Here is a 26,905-nt window from a genome sequence, read left to right on the forward strand (position 1 = left end):
TGTTCCCGTCGAATAATAGACCACGTGAAAGTCCACTCGACGCATGCGATTTCGTAAAAAAAAAAAAATACAGGGGCCTCCGTCCTTGATTTCTTCAATTCCCCTGCATCGTCTCTAATTCAGTTCGTTTGAACGGAGTACCTCGTCTATAGGCCGGCGTTCCTCTCGAAAAATATTCTCAACAAGTTCTCCTTCCTGCTGCAGATGAATTAGTCCTCTCCCTCGACTCGCACTTCGCACGTGCGCCTTTTTAAAAAGCAATTTACAATCGATCCGTAGAACCGGCGAACGTGAATCGCAAAGAGGAAACTCGAGCGAAATTGAAATTAATAATACACGCGTTAATTGATCGAGCGCAAATTACCTCGGCGAACCGTTCCTTCTCTTGCCTCTCGTGAACAGGTTTCGTTCCCTTTTGTTCTCGTCTTTTTGTTCTTTTTATTTTGTTGTCCTTAGATTGCGAATCTCTGTGCACAATTTTCTCCGGATTTTTTGCACACTGTTAGCTTTCGCTCCATTGACTGCATAGAAAATTTTGAAAAAAATCTGATATATTGCTGCGAATGAGTTGTATGTTCGGGATTTTTTCCGGATTTTTTTGTTCAGAATTTCTGACGAAATCAGTCAAATAAAATCAATTCTACTTTTACCAAGCAACACAATTGCAGATAAAAATTACACTGTTAGCTTTCACTCCATTTTTCCGCTGCGGTTGCGTAGAAAATTTTGAAAAAAATCTGACATATTGCAGCCAGTGAGTTGTATGTTAAAGATTTTTTTCAGATTTTTTAGTTGAGAATTTCTGTTAAAATTAATCAAATAAGTTAAGCTAAAAGACAATTGTGGCAAAAATAGCTCCGTTAGCTTTTGCTCTATTTTCCCACTGCGGTTGCGTAGAAAGTTTTGAAAAAAATCTGACGCATAAGTAGCCTCGAGATGTACGTTCAGTATTTTTTTCAGATTTTTGCACTGAGAATTGCAGCTAGAAAAATTATGTTTCCTGAGAAGTTCTTGAGAGAAGTTTCTGAGAAGTTTCTGAGAAGTCTCGGACGAAACGACTTCTCCGGCACGCAATTCGCGCGTGCGTCTTTTGAAAAGGCGATTAAGAATCGTCCCATCGGATACCTGCGTTTGATAATGAGTCATTCATCGGACACACCTTCTCGCGAACGTCGACCGGAAGATCGCACTCGTCTTTTTCGCACCACTGATTAGCGTGCTCTGTTTTCTAGCCGGCATTTCGGCGTCAAATCTTCGCGTACTCGCGGAAGATTTGATCTGGTTACTTCTCTGATTCACAAATGAACACGGGTGACCTGGTTTTCATTATTTGCTTCCTCAAAACGGCAGTTTTACGAGCGTCAAGCCGATACACTTGCTGCACCGCAGAAGTTATCCAACAGTATTAGCGACGCGTTTAGAGCGCTAAAAATAAGCTGCCGTTTGCGATTCTTTTTGAGAAACTACGAAGCGATTCTTTCGGAAACTTTCAGGACAGCTTATCGCATTCTCTAGGAGCATATGATCATTTTTTCGGTGGAAGATGCGAGGTAGGAATTAACTTATGCAGAAATCTGCGAAAAGAAATTAATTTTTCAACGTTCTAACACGTTACTGTTTCAACAACAGTCTTTACAGTTGCAATTGGTCTGCAAAAGAAAAAAAATGTATGCAAAATTTGAATTTGGAACTTGGAATTTTTATGCAAAAGCAAAATTTTCTGCACTGATTTCGAGAAATAGGAGTCATATAGAAAATTGATTCTTCTTTTAGTAATTTTAATAACAATGGAACTAATACATCGATATTCTTGAATTTTTTTAATCTTAATTTGTACTGTTTTATAGCACGCCGACTGAGTTTTGTCACAACTCATAAACAACGCAAAATATAGTCACAGAAAAGTTTTGAGTTTCCCTATGAATAGTTTTCACTGACGACGTGTACGTAATTAATTTGATTCTTTTCATACAAAATATGAAATTGTGACGCTAGCGAATGTGGCAAAAATGTGTTATATAATTTAATATTTCGTGTCTCGCTATTTTCACGAATGATAAACAACGACCCGGGGAGTGTTTCAGTTGTGCAATTCCGACCATAAATTTTCTAGTGGCGTGTAAAATTGAACGTGGACCGAGAGGGATCGGAATAGAAGCTCTTCATTAAGAAACCGTCCGCTGAAACGGTTGAACACGCTGCTGTGTCGCGTAGGCTCTTGATTGCTTCTCACGATGCCACCAGTTTCGTCACAATGCGCTCGCTTTTGTCGCTTTATTTCTTACAATTGGGTCGAAATAGGCCAAAGGAGAACATTCGTCGGATATACAATTCCGTCTTGACGACGTCGCGCTCGAGATCACTTCGACGAACTCGTCGAACCATTGATTCCTTTGTGAATCTCACATTTACTTTCCAATTTTCCCTGTGATTTTCCCCTTTTGGTGGACATTAAGGGCCCGGTCTTCGTAGATTCGCGATAACGTAGAGTGACTACATTACCGTCAAAAAATGGTTTTACGTGCCTCAAGTTTTCGTCCTTATATAAGAATATTTTGTCGCTGGTAAAGGGCTCATTCGAAAGAGGAAGGTTCAGTCTAGTGCGCACTGGTCAGAAGCTGCCGAGAATATGCAGATATTTGGTAATATATTTTTATGGCATTGGACGAGTTTTCTGGATGAAATCGAGAGCAGCGCGCACTAGAAAATATCTCCAGCTACAAATTGAGCTATATTTTGTCTTGATTCTCTGCGAAATAAAGCGTAAAACTTGAAGCACGTTTCTGGCGTCAGAATTCATAATATCGATAATACAGAACAAAAAATTTGAAGTATGTGTCTGAAGTCTGTGAATGGAAATTATCAATTAAAAAGTCACGTGACTATCCCTTAAACCATTTCAGATGGAGGTAGAATGGTCATTCAACGACACAATTGAATCTAGACCTAACCAAAATTCGTCGGTAAGGTAGAAATCCATACTAATATGATAAAAAAATTTTCGAATCGGCAAAAATCCTTTCGGGAAACATGTTTTTAACGGAAAATGAGGCTACGTGCAAAATTTGAGATCAATTCGATTTGACCGGTTTTCGAAAGTTGCACGTTCTTGTTATTCTTATAAAGTAATGCAAAATAGTCCGTAAGCCTAGTGTTCAAGTTACTGTTAAAAATCCGACGCTCCGTATGCGTCCCACGTAAATTTGATTAAACGCGTCACGCTCGTCGTCGCTCGCAGTCCGCGAAAAATTAGCATAATCGTCCGCAGTGCACTCGCAACGCGACCAATAATTTCGCGGGCTCGTTGGCAGCAGCGCGGTCGCGCCGTTTCCACTCGATGCCATCGAAATCGGGCTGTATCTTTATTTTTGACACGACCGAGCAAGGAAGCGTATTTCAGTCACGCGCCGCACGTATGCCGGCCAGAACACCGCACGTTCGTACCCGTCGAACGTTCCCCGGCTCCCGACCAGGCGAATCTTCTCCTATTATCGGAGCCATCCAGACAGAAAAAATCGAGGGTTTCCCGGGAAAAAGCTGTCCCCGACAATTGTGCCGCGAAAGATAACGGCCGCAGTTTCGTAATCTCGGAACTTGCACGGGGATCGGAACCACCGCGACGAGATAGCCGCGCGAGTTAATAGAATGTGATAAACGCGATTACGACACCGCAGCATCAGACGTTACGATTTCTTGGAGATCTCGAGATAAAGATATTTACCCAGCGCAAACATTTTTCGTAATCTTCGAATTTTTCCCTGAATGCGCGATCACTGCAGCTCGAATAGATGACTCGGCGCGATAACGCGATGAGACTGCGGATCTGTATGCAAATTCCAACTTTCACGGATTGTTTGGTGAACGTAAAGAATTTTTACTTTTTTTATTTTTTTTAAATTTTATTTTATAAAAATGTGAAAGGCCCGAGGCAGTAATTATCACCGTGAATGCGGATTTTTATGCAAAATAAAAATTGTCTGTGTTATTTTACAGCTATAGGAGCTACGTGGACAATAATTTCTTTTCTTAATAATTATAAAGATAATGCAACAAAATATTCAAATTCTTTAACACGAGGTTTAAGGAGCACTAAAAGTGACAATCTTGCATGACTTTATGAAAATAACAAGAACGTGCTACCCATATTTTTAGAAATACTGTGAATTCTCGATATATGTCAACAACACTGGTCCTGCCACCGTCATGTATCGTCCAGAAGACATACCCGTGTCACGTTTACACTCTTCGGCATCCGCGGCCTCTCGGTAGTGGGGATAATTCCGCGACGTTTATCATCCAGGCCTTGGCGACATATATAGAGAAATCGCTGTACTTTTAAAATAATATATACCCAAAGAAATAAATTTGGTAAATAATTTCTCACGTATGCATCCTTAGAATCTTAACAATTTTAAATTAAAGATATCAGATCCCGTCAGTTCTATTATTTTTCATTTGATCTTTTTATTATAAATGCATAAATTCCGCAGTGTTACTCTCAATTTCTAATTTTCGTTTTATAAAATGTTCGTCTCGTCAACGATGATTTCACCCAATTTTTTTGAGATCACCTGCCTCATGTATCACGGACAGCACATGAAAATTTTCTTTCGCGAACGTCTTCGTCCCCAGCTAGTTGAAACGATGCTCCACGATGTTCGAAGCGCAAAGACAGCAAATGTAAATTTCGATCGTAACGAGCCCGTCGTTAAGGCGTCACAACCGACGATTCAATTAGCATTTTCGCGTTCGCCGAGCATTTCCCGTTGCTCCTTAACACAATTCCCTTATCTTGATTCCCTATTCATACAGATGGACGTTCCCGGGCTATACGGAGGAGATACACTTGAAATCCGGATTTACGGCTGTGTACACGCGGCTTACGTGCGTGTTTTTACCGATGCGTCGGAGTCGTAAGAACAGCTGTCTATCCGCGATAAACGGTTTACCTGATCGCTCATTCCTCCCCGTCACAGACATGCTTCGTGACGAAACAACCTCTCTTCTCTGTAGCTAGGCGAGCACGTTTCCATAGAGCCGCCGCGCTGGCGGTTATCTTTCCAATGGCGGCGCTAGATCGCCGCGGATAACGAGCTGGAGAAAGGAAACGAAGCTCTCCGGTGAAAGCTAAATAAATAATGCCCGCCGCTGCTCGCCCGGCTATCATTTGCTTTTAACTCGGACGATTTCCTAAACAAGGCCCCCGATTCGCGATCCTGACGCTGAACCGTGACATTGAAAGCACATTTTTTTTTCACACGATTTTCAAGTAACCCCTTAAAACGGTATAGCTTTCTTAAAATCGGGCCGTACGACCCGACTTTTTTCTCAGTCATTAGGAGCATTGGTTTACTAAACGACGTGCAAAAAAGATTTTGAGAACATTGCAATTGGTAGGAATTACGTGAGAAAATAGAAAGGGCACTGTGTAGAACTTTTTTCGTTGAGCTGATCATGAAAATTTAAAATATGCATTTTGTAGATTTATGTTAGTCATATACACGTTGAGCAGGAAAAGACGAATTCAACGAGTACAATGACCGTACCGTTGCGATCATTCGATCTCGAGATATTCGTGTCTGAAAGAATTAAATGTCTTTCCTTTCAGACACGAATATCTCGAGATCGAATGATCGAAACGGTACGGTTATTGTAGTCGTTGGACTCGATTTTTCACGTTATTGAAGAATATCCAAGAGAAAATGTTTGATTTGAAAAACTATATGGATGACCTTGAAATTTCCTTTAAAAAAAAATGTATATTTAACTTAGCTCGGTCATTTTTTATCATAATCTGATCCATTTTGTGCCAGAATTCGACAAAAATGTATTCATATTTTTAGCGATTTTTATGATAATTATATGTCCACAATCATTTGCTAATAATTTGCAAAAGGGCGAAGAAGAAATCAAATTGCAAATGCAGGGATTTGTGTCACATTCAAACGATTTGAAATCCCTCGACAAGACTTTCGTGGGCCGCTCAAAAACACCGAGCTCAGCGGAGAAATTTAAATAAATAATAAAAGGGCAATAAGAGACCGAGTGGAAACCATCCGAGCGTAGGGTGAATCACGAGCCAGTTAAGGATGATTCAGTCTGCCGGTAGTGAATTAGCGCGTCGCTTAATATGCAACTACGAATTGAATAATACACTGCGTAACTAGAGATTACGCTCGATCATGAATTACGGCGTTCCCGTTTCGTTCATTTCACCGATACATTTATTGCGAAACGAATTTCTCGGTTCGGGACGATCCTGTTATGGAAATCTTTTACGAGAAACTTGTATTTGCTCGGCCACGGTTTGGCGCATTTTAAATTTCCCGCCTCGCAGAAGCGCGCCGAACGAAACGGAGGACGAATTTCAAATAGGACACTGTGTCGCCAGATCGAGACTTGTTTTCCCCCACTCTAATTTCCCTTTCCACCGCGGTATTCCCCACGCTTCCGTCGCGGCCCGGTCACGTGACGCGTTCCTATGACGCGTGGTACTGGCGGAGAGAGGGTAACTCTTTCCCCTCAATCCGTGCTCCCCTCCCCTCACCTGGCGACACTGGTAAAACATTGTTCAACACCCTTAAACGCAGTATCCATGAAATATTAGAAATGACTGACGTGTCTATTGCCTTTTAAACTCGATGTATTTCTTTATTGTTCATTTACGTTATCCGAGCGATAATCCAAAGTGGGATGAAAATTCACGAAGAGGTTTCCAAGTTGTAGTCTTCCATGCATTTTCATAAAAATGACGTCATAACCAAGCTCCTGTGAGAAGAGCATTCAGCGTAATTCAACGCATAATCTCGCGTCTTGTTACTCGTACAAATATATATGCGGAATAATGCAGCTCGTTAATAGCCGGCTGCGAATGTTTATGCAAATTCCTATTCCCGTAACTAGACTGCGAATGTTTATGCAAACATCTATTCCTCTACATAAATTCGAAGAAAGGGAAGCTAAAGCCGGTTTCTCATCAACGCTCGTTACCGTTAACTCATTTTTTGTTCGATTTTGTGCCCCATATTTCCTAAGAATTTTAATCAATTATGAATGTGTAAAGCTCCATGATATCGAATGGAATTATACAATTTTTCTTGTACGTCCTTGTAGAGCACAAAAAGACGAATCCAACGACTATAATGACCATACAGTTATGTTCGTTTAATCTCGAGATATTTCAAATCGTGGAAAATCAAAATAAGTTCCGTAGAGAACAAATAAAATCAATACAATGAATTCTCGATTTTTTGTCAACAACACGGGTCTTGTCAGCGTCGTGTATCGTCCAGGAGACATACCCGAGCCGTGTTATGATCACTATGTACCCCGCGGTAGTGGGGATAATTCCGCGACATTTATCATCCAGGTCTTCGTGACATATATAGAGAAATCACTGTAACTTGTAGAAAAATTTGTCAAGAATTTGTCAGAAAACGAAAAATGATAAACACAGTTGCCAGCTGTAACAGGGCAATTTAGATGATAGAAATTTCATTAGAATTCGCTTAGGGTTATCCGTCGAATCTCGGCGATAGTATCTCTCTTTCTCTCTCGGTCGTAAAACGAGCGCTGCAGATGTTCCACTTATTCGATCAACCTTGGCCACGATTTTCGAACGCAGCCGCCTCGTTGCGAATTCAAATACATTCCAAGAAATTATTCCGAAAGCAACGCGGCGACGGTGACTGACTTGCATAGTCCTCGGCGTTTCGCGTTGTTCCCGCGTTGTTCGCGGATAGAGCAAGACCAGAGAAAACCGGGTGAAAGTGCCCCGGAGATAAGCAGCAACAATGCCTGCTCCGGTGATCCGCGGTTCCTTTAATTATGCATTCGAACAGAAAACGGAGTTTTCAACCGGGCCGCGTCTCGTTATAATGCCAGACCCCGGCATACACGAGTTTTCTCTTTTTCTGTTCGCCGCGATTCATGGTTATTCACTTAACAATACGATTAACACGTTTCTCGCGACTGCCCGACGTTTACCAGGTCTCGAGTGCTTGCCTCGGATCAGATATAACAGAGAATTGAATTGCAATGAATCATTTGAAATTCCATCTGGTGGGATTATATCATATTTGGTATCATTTTCATTAGAAAAACGCCACGAATGTGTTGGCGAAAGTTCCGTAAAAAAATAATGAAAAATAAAGAAGTTTTGTTATTCGATTAGTGGTGGTCTCACACCGATACACCCGCTCCGTATTATGTTTACACTCCTCGGCGACCAAGGCCACTCGTTGTTCTCTTCTACGTTCGGCAGTCTGTTAAAGAATAGTATCTCCTAGTCAATATATGTCTCTGGTGATACCTATGTTTTGGACATACATCGGGTAGACATGCATATTTACACTCTTCTGCGGCCGAGGCCTCTCGAGCTTCTTGGCTCCTCACGGGGTATACCCCGCGGTAGTGGGGATACTTCCGCGACGTTTATCATCCAGGCCTTGGCGACATATATAGAGAAACCACTGTACATAGTGTAGACATGTATGTTTACACTCCTTGGCAACCTTGGTGGTCCTTTTCCACTTTCGGCAGTGTATCAAAGAATAGTATCTTCTAGCCGATATATGTCCCTGGTCAGACCCGAGTTTTGGACATACATCGGGTAGACACTGTACTTGACACGGAATAGGCACAAACCAAGTAAACAAACGTACACGCGGTGTTCTGTACCGAACGAGATTCTCGTCGAAAACGCACTCTATAAAAAAATCTATAACTCGTGTAGTTTTGATTATTTTTGTTTCCAAAAAATCGCACGTGTACTTCAGATACCGAAAAATATGTGTCCAAAATCCCAATGCCAAAGGTTCAGTAGTTTTTCTGAAAAAAAACTCGTGCGAAAATAGATCCCACTTTGAGATGAAACGAAAGTGACGAACAACTTAAAAAAAAAAAAAAAAAAATCCCAATCAAATTGCGAACGATTTAAAGTCCAACATTTCATAGTACACGACCCAATTAGACAGGATTGAAGAAGCGGTTAGGTCTACGTCGCGGTAGAATTACCATTGGACTGTTCGCATGCGAATTCCGCAGTGAGCCGTGTCCGCAGGAATGTCTAGGACTTCGTCGCGAATCGATTCGAGTCTCGCAGGACCGGCGAGGACCGGGCAGGTTCCGCAAGGACGACCTTTCGTTTCGCGGCAGGTTAATTGGTTCTTGCACGCAGCGTGCGGCGCACAGTTTCGTCTTGTCCCGTGTCGCGCGGCGCCTAACTCTCGTTAGTATACCAGTATTAAAATCGCGATCGTGTTGTAACGCCGAAACCGGGAAGCGCGTTCGGCGAACAACGTCCGTGAACCTGTGATGGAGAAAGTGCAGAAAACCGATGGACTTCCACCGGGTTTTAGAACGAGCCGGTTCGAACGTTCTTCCTTTCTCCGGGCGATGTTTGCTTTGCTCTGCCGAAAAAGAGCCGCCGAGGCCTCCGCAAACGACAAAGTCACAAAAATGAGCGAACCGCTCTTCGATACTGCAATGGTACAGTCTCCAGGAACACTGAAAAAATTCTTCTGATTCTGTAACGACGTAAAAACATTGTAAACGTTCTTTTTATCCCTTTATTATTAGAGGGACCCATAAGTAATCAATTATTTTGGAATCTAAAACAAACTTTGTAGTAAATTCAAGTTTTTATTTCTTAATTTATTATATAATCTCCATCATTATCAAGGACAGTTTGCCATCTTTCCTGCAAATTTTCAATCCCCCTCTCATAGAAGTCCTGGGTTCGTGAAGCAAAATATGACTCGAGATGCCTCCTTACATCTTCTACAGAAGTGAATGTTTTATTTCTTAAATAATGCTTCAGATATCTGAAAAGATGATAGACAGAGGGAGCAATATCCGGTGAGTACGGGGGTGCGGTAAAACTTCCCATTGCAATTCTTGATTTTTTCCTCAGTGAGTTTCGCTGTATGGGACCGGGCATTGTCAATTTGCAGTATTACATCTTTTCTGTGGACTAAAGATGCCCTCTTTTTCAATAGTTTTGAATACAGCCGTTGTAATTGCTCTGACAATACAACTCAGCAGTAACTGTTTCTCCAGGTTTCAACAAGTCAAAGTGAATTATGCCACGGCAGTCCCACCAAATGCACAGTAACACCTTTCTAAATGATAACCTAGGTTTAGGGGTTAATATTGTGGTTTGATTTGCAGAAAGCCATTGCTTGGAACTCTTTATGTTATCATAAAGAATCCATTTTTCATCTCCGGTAACGATTCTGCTAAGAAATGGATCTCTACGAAATCTGGATAGCAACGAAGTGCAAATTGATCGACGAATATTCTTGTTGGTTTCAGATAATTGATGCGGTACCCATATTCCTTGCCTATATGCCTTTCCCATTTCGTGTAGGTGCTTTTGTATAGTTGACCATGTGAACCTAAGGCTTCTCGATAATTCTTGTATACTTAATTTTGGATCAGGTTCCACTAGAAATTTTAGGGTGTCATTATCAAATTCAACTGGTCGTCCACTTCGAGGCCTGTCAGAGAGATCATAATCGCCAGCAGCAAACCTTCTGAACCAACGTTGACACTTGTTGACCTTCAACACATCTCCATAAACATCGCAAATTTTCTTTGTTGTTACCGTTGCGTTCAATCCCGCATGAAAATGAAAAAGTATGCAATGACGAGTATGATCCTCGGAAGGTACGGACGCCGCCATTTTATTACAGGGTTGTAAAAAAAGTGATACTTTTTAGAATATTTTTAACACAGGCTGCTTTACCGAAAACTGTAAAAGAATACGTGTTTCCTCTTCAACGATCGGTACAGAACTAAAGGCAAAACAAATTCTTTGCAAATAATTGATTACTTATTGGTACCTCTAATATTTTCACTATACAGTGACTGGAAATTTTCGGTCCCCCATACAGGCGTCTGTTTCAAAATTCCGTCATTTTTAATTGAATAAAAATTTTCTTTTTGAATTCGCGCATTAATTGAATATTTTTAACATTCTTCAATTGTGTACATTGCTTCTCTGAATATTCAAGGCGGAAATTATAAAGCGTTACAGCCGAATATCTCCAAAAATATTAATTATACCCAAAAATGTTTCCGGTGAAAATTGTTCAGTACCGAGGGGGACATCATGTGGTGAGACTTTTATTTTTTCCCAAATAAAACGATCACACCTTTTCTGCATTTCCCTGGAAGTTTGACCTTGAATGACCTTGAGTCATAGGTCATTGAACTCATCTGAAAACGCACTGTTTGATGGTGGATAAAAAAACATATCATTCCATTTAAAAGAAGATAGTTGACCTTCACCTCAGCTTGGAGTGTCCACCGTGAAAAATAAAAGTCCCACCGCATGATGGTTCCCCTCGGTACTGAACAACTGTCATCTGAAACATTTTTGCGCGTAATCAATATTTTTGGAGATATTCGTCTGTAACGCTTTCTAATTTCAATATTATACAGTATACCTAGAGAAGGGTAGAGGAACATCGAGGGGAAATCGATTTTTTATTTCGATAACCACGACGCACTCAATAGAAAAAAAATTTGATTGCACTTAGGCTGCTTAGGTTACTTATATGTGTCCAAAATCATCGTATATACTCTGAATATACTTAACCGCAACTGTTGTTTATGACAGTTAACATGAAGTTGTACACTGCAACAAAAAATAATTGACAAATGGACTTAGGCCACTTTCAAAATAAACGGTTCAAATGTTAAACGAAATATGCATTTTCCGGATTTTCACCCCGTGAAACGCGCTTTAACCACCGATTCCCTTTGTTGCAGGAGGACCCGGAGCCCTATCACAAGAGAGCAGAAAGATTGCTCTCGGAAGAGTGTTGTCGCGTTCCCCACGGGCCGGTAGGCGTCGGCGTGGAAGGTGTCGGCTCCTGGAGGGGCCAACGGCGCCCCCACGGCGTCGAGATACCTACGCCCCTGGTCGGCGTCGCGGCGCACGAGCTGGAGTCGTCGTTGGACGGCGCAGCGTTCAACCCCGTCGTCGTCGCATCGGCGGCGACATCCGCGAGATGCTCTGCGTCGAAGAACGCTCTGCGTACGGCAACATCGTCCTCCCCCGCGTCGTCATCCACCGTCAATGCCGTCAACTCCAGGCCAAGGTTCTACCTAGGCACTGCGATCGCTGAGACGAGCAAGGAGGATGCCATGGAGCCGGAAGTCAAGGAAGAGGACGAGCGAAGGTCGTCCACGCCGAGCCCCGAGGTAAATCGTCATCCCCGAAAAAAACAAATCCCGCTCTTCGTCGTCCTCTTCGTCGTCATCCCTTAATTAATTCAACCTCGCTTCGGCTTGCCTGGCAAAATTGATCGTTGTGCGCTAGCACTGGGCGATAGCTATAACACATCCCCCCGAGTGTCCGTGCTTCCGCCAGAAAGACCTGTAATCGACAAATAGAACAGGCTTTCTACCCCCCTAAAGATATCAGACCTGGTCTACGGTGGTCTAGCTACACCCTCGGTGGTTTCTCAGTGATTCTGCCCCCGGATCCTCGAAGTGTCAACATAGAGGCATCCGTTCGGGGCTCCTTGCGCAACCAAGTACAATCTCGTGAAATCTGTGCGTCGTGATGCAACCCTCTCAACGTGAATTTCACACTCTGCGAGAAGCACCCCTCCGAGTCCCCGCGAGCATTTTCGTGACGAATCAGATCCTCGGGATCGATCAGCGACTGGATCCGATCCGGAGACTCGATGTTTACGGAAACGTCGAACCGTTCTTCTCGATTAGGGGCTTCAGGTTCTCGAAATAACGGCATCGTTATGTAACCGACCGCTATAAAACGCGCATTAATTTGGTCGTTTAGTCGATGCGGAATGGCTCGCGGTAGATCGACCCGCAATCAGTCGATGCTTCTTCCGAGTTCTCTTTTTCGCCCGGACGTGTTCTAGCTGAAGAACGGTTGGATACCGCTGGTATATTGCCTCGTGCTTGTGGGCACACGAGCCCCCGCTATATACACATCTCTCCGCCAACGTAGCCAGCGTATTGATTTTACTGAGAGAGAGAGAGAGTGAGAGAGAGCGAGAGCGAGAGCGGATTTCTGTCTCTCTCTCTCTCTCTCCGTTGTACAGGTTTACGCACACGTACCGTGCATTCCCTCTCTCGCTCTCCGTCTGTCTTCGTATCTCTGCCTTTCTCTTTCGCCGCCCTCTAACTCGGCCCTGCCACCGAAAACCATTCCGCAAAGAATTTATTGTACACTTCCCTTCGGCAGGATCGGCCCTCGCGAGGGCGTTTTTCTTCCTCGCGGTTGGAACAGCATTTATTTTCGGTCGAGGGTACTGGATGTAACCTTGGCTTGATTCTCTCTCTCTCTCTCACTCTCTCTCTCTTCATCCGCGTCCTCGGGAAATCTGAATTGGCTTTTTATTATCGGAGAATCTGAATCGAGAGGATCCCCGCCATTGTTTGGACCGACTGTCACCAACCGAATTCTCCTTTTGTTGCACCGCAAGCAACTTTTATCACTTTTCTTTTTAATATTTTTTGTGTGTTTCTATCGAGCGATCTAGCTGATTTCATATTGGATTGTCCCGAGGGTTTCGGGGACGTGATGACTTCCGGATGATTTCAACATTTTCGACATTCCCTGTGTCTAGTAAATCTTCAGGTCTGAACGTTTGCCAGCGTTATCACTATACCGCAGAGTGTGTGTGTTTGTGATAAAAATGATTAGACGAGATTTAAAACAGTGGAAGGATTCTGACAGGTTGAGAATGTCGACAGATTACTTTTCGTTTATTTAAATCATTAAAGGAATAAAGAAATTCTCGTCTGGCTTCTGTTACTTTGACACGGGGAATTTTTATTTTGCGTATAGATCCGCTATTTATAACGTGAAATCGATTGTGAATAGGTGAAAACGTTTAGGGCATCTAGAAATACTGTTACATTATCTCCAAGTCATTAAAAATTATTAAACTGGGGAACGTCTATGTAGGTCCTGAATTCTGCATAAAAATTTACCAAAATCGCGAAGAAAGTTGAAAATTGTGGACCTAATTTGTTGATCAAGGGATGTGGTTTATATTGGGGTGATTTGAGGATGGATGTTGAATGGTTCGTTGGACGTTTTTGTTGAAGATTTACACGAGGAGGAGTAAACACTACAATGAGGGCGGTAGCAGTGAAGAAGACAGCAAGCCCGACACGTCCCTGCAAGGTCACAGGGTGCCGTCTTCTTATAGAGGAACTTGGCCAATCAGAAGAGACTTGTGGGCCAGTCAGCAGATGGGCTTCTCCACTCAGCAGAACGCGTCGACCACTGTACATAACGTGAGTCTTCTCATTTTGCAAATAACAAAGTACAATGAATTCTCGATATATGTCGCCAAGGCCAGGATGATAATCGTCGCGGAACTATCCCCACTATCGCGGAGTATACCCCGTGAGAGTAACGTATCACGGCTCGAGTTTGTCTCCTGGACGATACAAGACGCTGGCAAGACCTGTGTTGTTGACATATATCGAGAATTCACTGTAGTAGACACCTGACAACGATTAAAACGTCTTTGGCATTTGTAATTTCCTGGAAGAAAAAGAAAATTGTATTCCTACATTTTCACTAATGGTTAAATATTAACAACAGAGAAATAGATTTTTATCTCAGTTTATCAGAAATGAATAACGCACATATTTAAGTGATTTTTTAGTGATTTTTTAGTATCCACCACAAAATTATGCTTCAATCCTCGTGTCAATATTCTAAATTTTCATTGTAAAATATAAATTGTACAAAACCGGAATTAAATAGAAATTTCATTCTTGGCGTAATGATTTTAATCAGCTAAAATTGATATTTATAAATTCTTTTAATCTGTCCACGGCCTTAAATTAAACTCGCTCATTTTTATCATAAATGCATAAAATCCGCAGCTTAATGATGACATGCATGAAACAATTCCCAAATGGAAGACAGATAACCTCTAGCAGGATCTACAAGAGAGCTTCCTCTTCTTACAGCCTTTCGAGGAGCGTTTCGATAACGTTCAGCTTGTTCCTCAGGATGTAGCCAGCGTGATGAGCTTCTCATCGAATTCCGGCGGTACCCTGGGTTGTTCCTCGGAGGTCCAGGGCGATCGAAGGCTGGGGGCAAAGGTGGACGTGGTGTACAACCTGCTGGGGATGCTTGGCAGCACGGAGGGTGGCGAGGACATGAGCACCACTCTGCTCTCGATGAGCAACTCGACGGACAACTGTCTGATCATGAGGCAGTCGGGGTGTCTTCCGCTGCTGGTGCAGCTGATACACGCCCCGAGACAGGACCTGGAGACCAGGGGGAGAGCCTCGAGGGCTCTGCACAACATAGTTCACGCGAAGAGCGACGAGAGGGCTGGTCGTCGCGAGGCCAGGGTGCTCCGCTTCCTGGAGCAGCTGCGAGACTATTGCCAGGCTCTGCGATCATCTTTGGAGACGGGGCAGGTTCCCGACGACCTGGAGAGACACCCAGGACCGACCATAGCGGCGCTGATGAAGCTGTCCTTCGACGAGGCTCATCGCCACGCTATGTGCCAGCTGGGAGGACTTCACGCGGTAGCTGAGCTGATCGAGATGGATCACATGGCTCACGGCAGCGAGTGCGACGACCAGAACTGCATCACCCTGCGCAGGTACGCCGGCATGGCGTTGACGAACCTGACGTTCGGCGATGGGAACAACAAGGCGTTGCTCTGCTCCTTCCGCGAGTTCATGAAGGCGTTGGTCTCGCAGCTGCGGAGTCCCAGCGACGACCTGAGACAGGTGACCGCCAGCGTCTTAAGGAACCTATCGTGGCGAGCGGACACCAGTAGCAAACAGACCTTGAGGGAAGTGGGAGCGGTGACTGGCCTGATGAAGGCCGCGATGGAGGGCAGGAAGGAGTCGACGCTGAAGTCGATACTCTCCGCGCTGTGGAACCTCTCCGCGCACTGTAGTACAAATAAAATCGACATCTGCGCCGTGTATGGCGCCCTAGCCTTCCTGGTAGACATGCTGAGTTACAAGGCGCCGTCGAAGACCCTGGCGATAGTGGAGAACGCGGGTGGTATACTGAGGAACGTCTCCAGCCACATCGCTGTCAGGGAGGACTACCGAGCCATCGTCAGGGAAAGAGGATGTCTGCAGGTCCTGCTGCAGCAGCTACGATCACCCAGTCTGACCGTAGTCAGCAACGCCTGTGGAGCACTTTGGAACCTCTCGGCTAGGTGTCCGCAAGATCAGAGGCTGCTGTGGGACCTGGGCGCTGTGCCCATGCTCCGCAGTCTCATCCATTCCAAGCACAAAATGATCTCGATGGGTTCCAGCGCGGCATTGAAGAACTTACTGAGCGCCCGACCAGGCTGCAACAATCTTGTTCACCTGGACTCGACTGCTCGTGGCCTGGGCCTTCCAACGTTGCCCACGCTGGTCGCTAGAAGACAGAGAGCTCTGGAGCAGGAGATAGACCAGAACCTGGCCGAGACCTGCGACAACATCGAGCCGAGCACGTCTCCCACGAACAAGGACGACAAGTACCTCTTCAAGATGGACCACAGCTTCTTAGGGATCAACGCACGAGCGTTGCGCAACTATCATCTGCACAATCAACCGGGCACGTCCAGCGGGAAGTGCAACGGGGTCGCCAGGAGCGAAAGCAGGGACTCCATGCGCTCCATAACCAGCACCCACTCGGACACCATGTTCGAGCGGGTGAACCGCCATGTGCTGAACGGACTGTCCCCCACGGACATTCAAATTAAACAACAGTCATCTTCGCTTCATTCAGCGGTCGGCTTCGACACCGGCATAACCAGCGACAACCACGTGAAGACCTCATCCGAGAAGAAGTACACTTTGAGATACAAGAACGCGATCCCCGATCGATTGAAGTCCTCGGATGGCTATAATGATCTAGGCGACCTCAGGTGCACCAACTCCACCATCTCCTGGTCCTCCGCGCCTGATCAGGAGTCCGCCTGTTCGCAGAACTTGCTGCACTCCTCGGTCGAAGACAACCTGCCTCAGAGCGTGTCCTCGAAAGCTGGCAGTCAATCGAGCGTCTCCGAGGACACCGAGCTGATCGTCTGCCAGAAAACCGAGTACATCAGCAAGCCTGCGATCGACACGCCAGCCACCTTGTCGTTCAACAGCAACAACTCGCCCGGCAAAGACAATATCGGCAATATGTACGATAAAACGGTACTGCACCAGCATAATCCTCTGAACACCATACAGAAAGCCATCTCGCCGACTGTCAGCCATTGTACGGAGGGAAACTTGTTCAGCGACTACGCCGAGACCGATCTGGATCAACCAACAGACTATAGCTTGCGGTACGCCGAGCGTAGTCTGGACGAGGATAAACAGCATTCGCATTATTTCGCGAGCAGCGAACAAGAACTCATTCACGACGACACCTTGAAGACTTACTGCACCGAGGGAACGCCGCATGGCTCGTCGCTGAACTCTTCTAGAGCTGCTTCCGCGTCCGATCTGCAGGAGGATAATAGACTGAGGTGCACCATGAAGAAGATACAGGAGCAAAGGAAGCTGCTCGACAAACAGGAATTTAACTTGCAAGCGAACGCTAAGAACGGTGCTGAAGAGGGACGTTCTTCCGTCAAGGTCCCATCAAGGTTTGTATACTTGGATTTTAAATACTGTATCGACACGTTAACCCCTTGTCCTATAATTTATTTCACCGCTACTTTATTTCACTGAAGAGAATAACAACCTTGTTTAGTAGATTCGAAATTTTCGTCACGGGTCCGACTCGCTATTATAGTACAAAATATTATAGTATAAAAATTAATTCAGAAATGTAATCTCCTTTTCTGTGTTCCCTTTTCAAGGTTAAGAGCACCGCACACGGAAACGTCGCCAGACAACTTGCATTCCGACGAAAGTAATAACATGGCGTCCAGTTCGGGAAACGTGAAATCAGGTAACATAATGTTTGTATAAATTATAATGAAGTTCTACGTTGCATACTTATGATTGCTTGTGTGTGTTCGTTTCACAGACGTGGAAAAAAAGTACGAAACAGAGAACGAAATGTTCGGAAAAAACGGTAAAAGTTTCCCCACGAACGGAGTTAATTCATATGGGGCCAGTGCATTGAAAGCGTCTAACGATTCAGGATGTAAGGAATTTGAACTAAAAGGCGATACGCGTAACATGCCTTGTACATTAAATATAAACACCTCTTCCGAATGTTTAGATCAAGTCAGTGATGGGGATGAGGATGATGAAGATCTGCTTACAGCTTGCATTAATATTGGAATGCAAAATAATAGGTGAATTTTCAAAGAACCGACCGAAACCGGTTACTAATGGCGTGTGGTATAATAAACAGACTGTGTTTTTAACCGTCTTCTTCTGTTTTGTATTCCAGGCACAGACACTCCTTCATAGGAAACAATTTTGAAAAGCTTCCTCGGAGTGAAAGTAATCTAGCAAGGTATCAGACAAGCGTGGCGTTAGACCAAGTAGAATGCAACGTATTGACTGATTCCGCCATGAATAGTCTAGACACGAATCGAATAGAGTGCGAAGAGAGCAATGATACGATTAATCTGCCAAGCATGAATATTATCTGCAATTATAGCGAGAATACAGCAAACTTAGCTCGGAAGGTAAGATCATCTACAATCCCGTAACATCGTGTAATCTCTCGAAACTGAAAATACCGATTTCTTTTCCAGACGGTAGAAATTGTTTCAAATTCAAATATTTTACAAAATCAGCTCGAATACATAACTGAGAACGTCGAGCAGCACATTACTGGTGTGGGTGAAGATACTCTCTGCAAGTTCTCGCTGCCTTCAAACTTGAGGAACAGTCCTATTTTGCACGATACGGTAGTCTTCAATTCAGAGCCGAATCAGCAGCAGTATCTGTCTAGCATCGACATCGAGTCGAACGAGGACATGTCGTCCTTGGTTCACAATGATATTCTCGAAGACGAGAGGCTGGCGGAGGACAATGAGAACGACAAAACAGTGGAGACCTCGAAGGAGAAGATCGCGGAGAGCTCGATGCAGCAGTCGTACACGAAGGTAACAGACTCGGAGAGCAGCGAGTCCATTGATTCCGTCGAGCAGTCTGAACACGCCCTTCTGGAATTATGTATTCAGCCTGGGCTGACGAAACTTATCGACAAGACAAACAAAGCTGCGCTGAAATCGAAGGTCATGGATCGATTCGAAGAGAAAGAGGTTGACTATTCGAGCGGAAACAGTCGCATGGACGACACATGCGAGGTGGACGGTGTTCAGAAGGACGACGCTAGTGAGAAGCATAAACTGTCGCAGAGAAGCAACGACACGCCGAAACACGGGAAGAAGGAAGACATATACCGGCGGCAGAGAGACCCTGATGCCATGATCGCCTCGCTAGACCGGCTAACAGCCACGTTGGTGCAGCAGACAGAAGCGATTCGAGAACGCGACTCCGGTACCATGAAGCAGAGCATACTGAGCGACACTTGGAACGAGGATTCGCCCAACGAGGTTTCGTTCCCCAGCATCAGCATCAGCGCGCCGATTATCGCTTCGTTTAAAAGCGACGCCGCGGAAGACCCAGGCACCATCACCTCCGAGTACGCTACAGCCAGCAGCGAAAGCGGGCACATGACGAACTCGAAGATCATTCAAAGAGAAGCGATCAAACTGGCCGAGGCTGTGGACGCGGAGATGAACAAGCAGAACGATATGGACACGACAAGCATGACGTCCATGGACCTGGAGGCAATCAAGCCTCCGTCCTTGATGGGGAGCATGTTGTCTTTGATAGCGAGCTACGCTGGCTCGGGCGACTGCAGCGAGGCGTTGGTCAACAGAGACAGATGCAACTCCACTTCGCTTCCACCGATTCAGGTGAGGAACGCGTCCTTGACGGACTCGAGATGCTGCCGCAAGAAGTCCCTGCCACTCGGTGTGGTGGCTAAAAGAGCGTTAAATCAGAATCAAACGTACACCAGCAGCTTGGAGAACTTGTTGAACGAGTGCAGCGGCTCGCACTTGGAGAGCGTGAAGCCGCCGTCGATGATGGACGAACTGCCTGACGTAGGCGACATGGAGAACAGTATGCTCAGCGTGGCGAGCATCACGTCGGAGGTGGCGGACCCCAAGGAACAAGACCCGCAGAGTTTAACCAGCAGCGACGCTGTCTTCGACTTACTGAAGCCCGTGGCTAATGTCCTCTCGATGACGTGCATGCGATACGCGGAGAACATGCAGAGCAGCGCGAACAACAGCTTGAGCGAGTACCTGGAGAACATCAATCCACCGTCGTTGTTCAACGAGGTCTGCGAGATGGACGAGTCGACGGTGGAGCATGTCACCGAGACTGTCTGCAGCGACACGCTGTGCATCGACGCGGAATTACGCACGGAGGAAGCCCCGCATCCTATGGTTGTCGAGAAGATCGACGAGGTTGGCAACGATACCGACGAGGCGGTTACCCCGATCTCATCGGAGTACTGTGTCTCCAGCTCGGCCGAGTCGACGCCGAAGAAACGGCTGCACCGGAACCTCACGCCGAAGCAGAAGCGAAATTTGGCTAAGGAGAGGTACAAGACGTACACCATAGCCGCGGAGATGAGCAAGAAGGAGGCTGAAGCGGACAAGAAGGATAACGAGAACCGGGAGAACAAGATCCCGCGTGGCAAGTGCTCGCCGTTTTCCAAGCTAACGCCCAAGCAACGCAGGCAGGAGGACAGAGCCAGGTTTCGAACGCAGGTATTGGAGAATCCTTTCCCCGAGGTGAACCAGGAGCAACAAGAAACTGACAACAGCTGCGAGACGGAGAGCCCCGTGTCGTCGGAGCCGATGTCCCCTGTGAAATCTGCTATCCCCAAACCGGCGAAGTTGTCGGCTTGCAAGACGCTGATCAAGAAACGCATGGAGCAGAAGAAGAACAGAGAGAGGTACCGCACGAGAACGTTGAACGACTCGGAATGCATATTCAAGGATGCCGAAGGGAACGCCGTTGGAAACGGGACAGAGGAGAACTCGTCAGCCGTAACGCACACTATCCAGTCTGACGAGATTCAGAGTATGCTGGAGCAGAACGCCACCATCGTGTTGAACACGTTGAACGAGTCGAACAAGGTGAACCAGAACGTGGAGGAGCCGTTGCTGGACTGCGAGACCATCAGCTTGGTGTCGAACGAGTCGGAGTCTGAACGAAACTTGCGCATGCGATTTGTCAATGGCGTTTCCAAGAAACTGATAGGCGCTTGCAGCCAACAAATGGAGGAAGCGAACGAGGTCGAGGAGAACAAAGACAACGCCGAGATCGAGTGTAGGTCGCAGGAGGACGTCAGGTACGACACCGTGGAGAGTGACAGCGAGAATGAGTCGAACAATACCGAGGAGCAACCTCGAGAGACGAAAAGACCGCGGATAATCAAACCAGGCATGGTGAGAGATCCCAGCAATGATTCGAACACGACAGACAAGTCGGAGCCAGAGAGTCCAAAGGCCATCCGTGGCAGGAGGAAGGCTCTCTACTCGAATCCCATAACGAGGAAACCAACCCCTCAATCGTCTCCGTTGAAGCAAGTGAATCCTGTCAGCGGTATACCCATAGGCCGCAGCAACACGTCGCCTATCGTCAGAGCAACCAGAGCTACCACCCTTCGGCAGAACAACAACAGTTCGAACAATTTAACGAAAGAATCTCCAAAAGCTACCTTTCAGAAGACACCTCCATTAACGGACGCGGAGAAACGAGCAAAGAATGTCTCGTCAGCCGCGAAGAGGGCCTCGGTTCCTCAGAAGGGATCGTCACTGACCTTCACCAAGTCCGTGAAAAGACACAGCACGCCTCCAACGTGCTCCACGAATTTCCAGCAAGATGGTAAGACAGAGGTGGCTGTGAAACCCCTGGAGCGGCAGGGTACGTTTACCAAAGACGAGCCGGAAGTGGAGAACGCGCCTCTGGTGGTCTCTTCGTCCTCCTCCCCTATTAAAACAAAAATCGCGAAACCGATCAAGGGCGCCACCTCGAAGGTGCACCCGACGATAATGGTGAAGCCGAAAATCGCACCAAAGACCCTCCAAGCCCACCAAACGAAAGCCGCCAAGGTAAACGTCTCGGAGAAGATACAGTCGCCCCCTAAAGCGTTGCCGCTGTTAGTCGCACCGAAACGTTTGCCCACGGGAAAAGTAACGTCGGCCCCGAAAGCCCCGACCGGTGTACAGAGCAACAACGCGCAGGCGGAAAACGGTAAGGTTTTTCGCAAAGTAGGTCCCCTCGGTCAAAGATCCAATAGTAATTCCAGTATCGTGTCGAACTCGTCAACAGGGATGCAGACTAGAAAGCTAGCGAAGGAGGCGACTAGCAAGATCGCTAGTCTATGGAAAAAGGTCGAGGAGAGCAAGAACAAGCAACGGCTAGAGAAACCCGACACCAGACAATGGCTACAGCCGGGCAGTTGTGCCAATGTTGTGGACGCGCCCTCGCCCGTGGGTAACAATCCGCCGGCTTTTAGGCTATTCCGTAGCTCCACGTTCGAGGGTGTGCCCCAGGATAACGATAATCCCGAGTCCGCCTTGTACAAGAAATCGAAGAGACCTCTGGTAGTGGGCGTTCAACCCGGCAAAGTGAAATACAGGAACTCTTGTGATTTGAGCGGTATGAACGCGAACGACGCACCCTGCAAAATACCCGTGAAGGCCGGCGACACTTCTACGTATAGAAAGGACGGTGTCCAAGTAGCCGAAGGTTCGGTGATTTTACGGAAGCCACAGAACAATGAGTCTTCCCCGATGGAGGTAGACCCCACCAAACGAATATCACGCCTCGGTTCCTTCATAAGAGTGGACTCTGCGACCGCAGACGGTTCCGCACAAACGTACGTGAATGGCAACGGTGTACGCACGCCCGCGTCCGCCATTGTACCGCCCTTTAATTACAATCCGAAACAAGACATTCCTTCCCAGACAACCAAAGTTACACCGAACGATAGTGAAAGCAAATTCGGGGCGACGGATTGTCACAGCGACATCGTCACGGCTTCGACGAGAGTAACGACAGTATAGGAGACACGGTGCCCCGTTCTATTTAAAGAGTAACAACCCTTTTACGGTAGTATCGCTTTTTCGTTTTTCAGGCTAGTCATTGTACATTTGCTTCATGGTGTGCCGCGGCTACCGATGCCCGCACACGCTGTACGCATTGCAAGTACACAATAAGTAAGTTTAAAACTATTTTCATTTTACCTCATTGTTCCGACGGACACTGAAAACAAAACAAAAAATCTCCATCATGTTTCACTGGTTTTTACACTGATCGAATTACATAAGAATATGGTCATCGGACATGTTTGTTTGTTGCATCGTCTGGTGCAACGTTTTTTATGAGGTACGAATAAAGTGTGAAATAGCAGCTGGAAATTCTGAGATCATTCCTATTCACTTTGCGTGTTGTATATACATTAATATTGATGAAATTCCACGATTAGGGGGAAAAAAAGTTTGAAAATCTGTAGTATGTAGCAGTGATTATCCTTGATTATTTATTCAATTTTGTATATATATATTAAACGTGAATGAACAAACAAACAAACGAAAAAAAAAAATGAAGAAAAGAACAAAATAAAACTGTAGAAAGTTTAGTGATATGTATTACGACCCATGGATGTATGACGGCAAGAGATAAAGGGATTGCTGTGCATCTTCGTAATAGGTAAATTCGCAAGGAATGAGATCTGTATTTTGTTTCCATCGTAACTGATTTGTATTCTTTCGACGGATACAAAATCTGATTACTTTTTAAAGACTGATAGGAACACGACGAGGATTCGGACAGAAGCTTGGACACACCTTCAACACGACAGAATGTTATTGAGGAGAAGGTAGTAACATTTGTATCGATGTAGCGGTCTAAGTAACGCTAAAACCGACATTATATAAAAGAGACAAAATTTTGTAAACTTTTACTTTAAGTTTCTAGTCTACTTAAAAATTAACAAGTGAAGTAGCTTCTATTTTGGTCATAATGTACTACGTAAAAATCGAGATTTGCATGTAAGACCTGTCTACAGGATTCGACTGTTACCCTTTCTAAAATTCATATAGGTACGACTAGAAGTGTGTACGGATCAATTACGTATTTACCGATCTGAAAAATTGCGAAACTTTGGCATGGCGTTCACCATCTTTTAATTGACAATATATATTTTTCCTTCTCGATTTTCTTGAGGCAAAATTTTTCTGTATATCTGAGCAATTCAAGAGTATACATTTTTGTTTAGTTTTCTTCTATATCGCGTCATCTTTCCTTCTGCATGCGTCGAACAAGATTCGAGGGTTTCATCAGAAGGAAGATGTTTGACACAATATAGAATAGCTTTTACTATGGATTAATTTCAGAGATTTGTTATGCGTGATTCTTACCCTGTTCCAGTTCGAGTTAATTAGATTTAACCCTCCCAACTTGGAACCATACCAGGGTAGCTTTATGTTCTCCTTTTTCGCAAAGATTTGGTCTGTACACTGGATTCTGTTTTCTCCTACGGTTCATTTGTAATAATCATTGTCTTTTACTTAGATCTTAAGCGTAATTCATCTTTTGTTACATTGTACTTTAGATTTGGCAGACATCTTAATGATTTGTATATTAATAATTGCAGTACAATAAAATTTATAGCTACTAATATCTACTTTGATGTTTCTGTCACGGGGAGAATGATACAGCTCTGTGTCGCTAAAGCACATGTGTCAAAGAAGAGTAATACTAAGTAAATTGTAAAATACTTCAAGGAAAAACAATAAATATAAACATTTATTAATCTATCTTTATAAAACATTTATTTATCGTATTTCGGGCATTCATATAAATTAATGGACTTGTCGTCCGATACAGATACAAGCACATCATTCCTTTGAGGACTGTACTTGACGGCCCACACCTGAAATAACCAAATGAATTAAGTTAATAATAAGATAATAAATGAATTGATATTACATATAGTACCAATACCTGATCATTATGTTCACTGAAAGTATGTAGACATTGCCGTTGTGCTAATTCCCAGATTTTAACTGTATGATCAGAGCTACTAGATGCAAATTGTTTTCCACCTGGAGCAAAGGCAACACCGAGCACCCATGAAGCATGACCTGACATAGTTCCAGCTAAATTAGCATCTTTCCTGTACGAAAGGATAATTTCATTTGTCAATAGTAAATTTAATATGAACTTTATTTCGTTGCGAACAAAATTACTCACACATCATACAGCTTCATATGCCCGTCAGCCGATGCAGTAAGAAGCAGCTGAGAGTCTGGTGAAAAACACAGAGATCTGATAGGCATGGCATGACCTGAAATACATAAGTTTAAGTAATATCTTCAATGAACAAAAATTATCAAAAGAAATTTTTATATATACCTTCCAGTGTACGTAAAACTTTCCCATAAGTAACATCGAATATATTAATGATTCCATCTATAGCACCACTGGCAATGTATTTACCATCGGGACTCTGAAACAGGTAAAAGAGTAAAACAAACAATTGTTTAAAACCGAGTCAATTTAGCATAGATTAACATACATAGGCAACGCTCAATGTGAATTTTCCACCTCTGGTATCCAAAGTTTGTTCCCGTTTACCACTTTCTGTTCCATACAAATGTATTTTGCCAGAGTGACTGCCAGAAACGATGAACTTATCATCCGGAGAAAACACTACTGTCCAAATATCTACAGGACCCACATCGATACTTGATATTTTCTCTCCGGTTTCCAAATCCCACAACTTCAGGCTTGAGTCAAGCGAGCTTGATGCACATTCTACAAGTATTAATAACAATAATGAAACGTAAGTGATTCCATTTTAAAGTAATAATGTTTAATGATTTCAACTAACTACTTACTCGTGCCATCTGAACTTACTGCGACAGATAATACACCGAGGGAATGACCAGTTAGCTTATGTTTCTGTTTCAATTGTACAGACTTTTCTCTATACTCCCAAACTTTAACAGTATCATCGACAGACCCAGTTACTATGTATTCCACGATTTCCTCTTCATTAGATCGCATCGAATCACTATAACACCGTATAGAAAAATCAGATATTGAGGAGTACGAATAGCATATACATTATTGAAGGTTATGTACCGCGAATCTTCGTTGTCTGGTTGAGTTTCCTTTTTCTTCTTCGGGCAACCCCAAGCACAGGTCCAGATACTGTCTTCGTGAGCATTCTCTGTTTTACTAAGCAACGAGTACTAAAACAATTTCAAACTGTGCTTTGATACCGTCGCGAACAGTGGATAACCTAATCTCTACACATCTCGGTAATTAGCAAACTTATTTAGATTTCTCACCATTTTAAAAAGCGTCTATGATTTCCTAAACACTAGTTTCCTAACACTATAATCTTAATTAGGGATACGTTCACAAAAATAAATTTGTTTCAGCATTAAAAATCTTACATGGCGGTACAAACTGTACATACATGTATGTATGTAAATACAAACTTTTGTTTGCAACACCGGGCATTTCCCCTGATTTCCCCTTACCGTGCTGTGCTATAGGCGGAACACAAAGATCAGAAAAAAGACGAGAATTTCATTAGTTTATGACAAAAAGTTTTTTGCAGAATGATAAATTGTTTACGGGTCTCTCCGGCCACTGTTTCGATAAACAAATTTTCGGTGAACGAAGCGTAATTCAATATTCCATAAAATTAAAAAGCGCGAAAAGCGACTAGAAATGCCATCTTGTAAATTCGATGAAGTAAAATATTTAAAAAATGGAGATTTCTTAGCAATTAATGGTTCGAAATTAACAAATCATTCATTTTTTACGCCTGCTTATAAATCTGAGCGTTATTATAGAATACTAGAGGAATTATAGCGCTATTAGTATTTTTTTTTACATTATTGTGTATTTAGGTGGGAACACTGAATGTTATGTACATCAG

At 44.3% G+C, this 26,905-nt stretch overlaps 2 protein-coding genes across 8 annotated transcripts in view; one reads left to right on the forward strand and one right to left on the reverse strand.

Annotated features, from left to right (window-relative positions):
• Positions 1–23,059, forward strand: part of LOC143354028 (uncharacterized) — a 65,534-nt gene extending 42,475 nt beyond the window's left edge. For 4 of the 7 annotated variants that reach the window (XM_076787702.1, XM_076787703.1, XM_076787708.1 and 1 more), the window contains 7 exons: positions 11,776–12,210; positions 14,092–14,283; positions 14,971–17,600; positions 17,817–17,908; positions 17,987–18,260; positions 18,359–18,599; positions 18,669–23,059. In XM_076787702.1, coding sequence (XP_076643817.1) covers positions 11,776–12,210; positions 14,092–14,283; positions 14,971–17,600; positions 17,817–17,908; positions 17,987–18,260; positions 18,359–18,599; positions 18,669–23,012 — 8,208 coding nt within the window. In that variant the 3' untranslated portion in view covers positions 23,013–23,059. The remainder of the gene's footprint in view (positions 1–11,775; positions 12,211–14,091; positions 14,284–14,970; positions 17,601–17,816; positions 17,909–17,986; positions 18,261–18,358; positions 18,600–18,668) is intronic. The other 3 variants (XM_076787707.1, XM_076787706.1, XM_076787704.1) reach the window with 3 other exon arrangements.
• A 1,696-nt stretch (positions 23,060–24,755) lies between these two features.
• Positions 24,756–26,759, reverse strand: LOC143354042 (WD repeat-containing protein SL1-17). Its single transcript, XM_076787735.1, has 8 exons — positions 26,307–26,759; positions 26,098–26,207; positions 25,851–26,026; positions 25,529–25,767; positions 25,366–25,459; positions 25,204–25,297; positions 24,955–25,126; positions 24,756–24,883 (listed from the first exon to the last, which is right to left on the reverse strand). Exons 1-8 carry the CDS (start codon positions 26,307–26,309, stop codon positions 24,782–24,784), a joined length of 990 nt encoding a protein of 329 aa, XP_076643850.1. The 5' UTR covers positions 26,310–26,759; the 3' UTR covers positions 24,756–24,781.
• Between the last annotated feature and the right edge of the window lie 146 nt (positions 26,760–26,905).

This window comes from Halictus rubicundus, chromosome 5 (assembly GCF_050948215.1).
Source record: "Halictus rubicundus isolate RS-2024b chromosome 5, iyHalRubi1_principal, whole genome shotgun sequence".
NCBI classification, from domain to species: Eukaryota; Metazoa; Arthropoda; class Insecta; order Hymenoptera; family Halictidae; genus Halictus; species Halictus rubicundus.

What these genes read in the sequence shown, in the direction of transcription:
- LOC143354042 (XM_076787735.1), bottom strand. An exon ending in AGTAAGTTCAGATGGCACGA is followed by an intron (nt 25,768 to 25,850) that starts GTAAGTAGTTAG and finishes TAATACTTGTAG; the next exon opens with AATGTGCATCAAGCTCGCTT. An exon ending in AGTTTTACGTACACTGGAAG is followed by an intron (nt 25,298 to 25,365) that starts GTATATATAAAA and finishes TATGTATTTCAG; the next exon opens with GTCATGCCATGCCTATCAGA.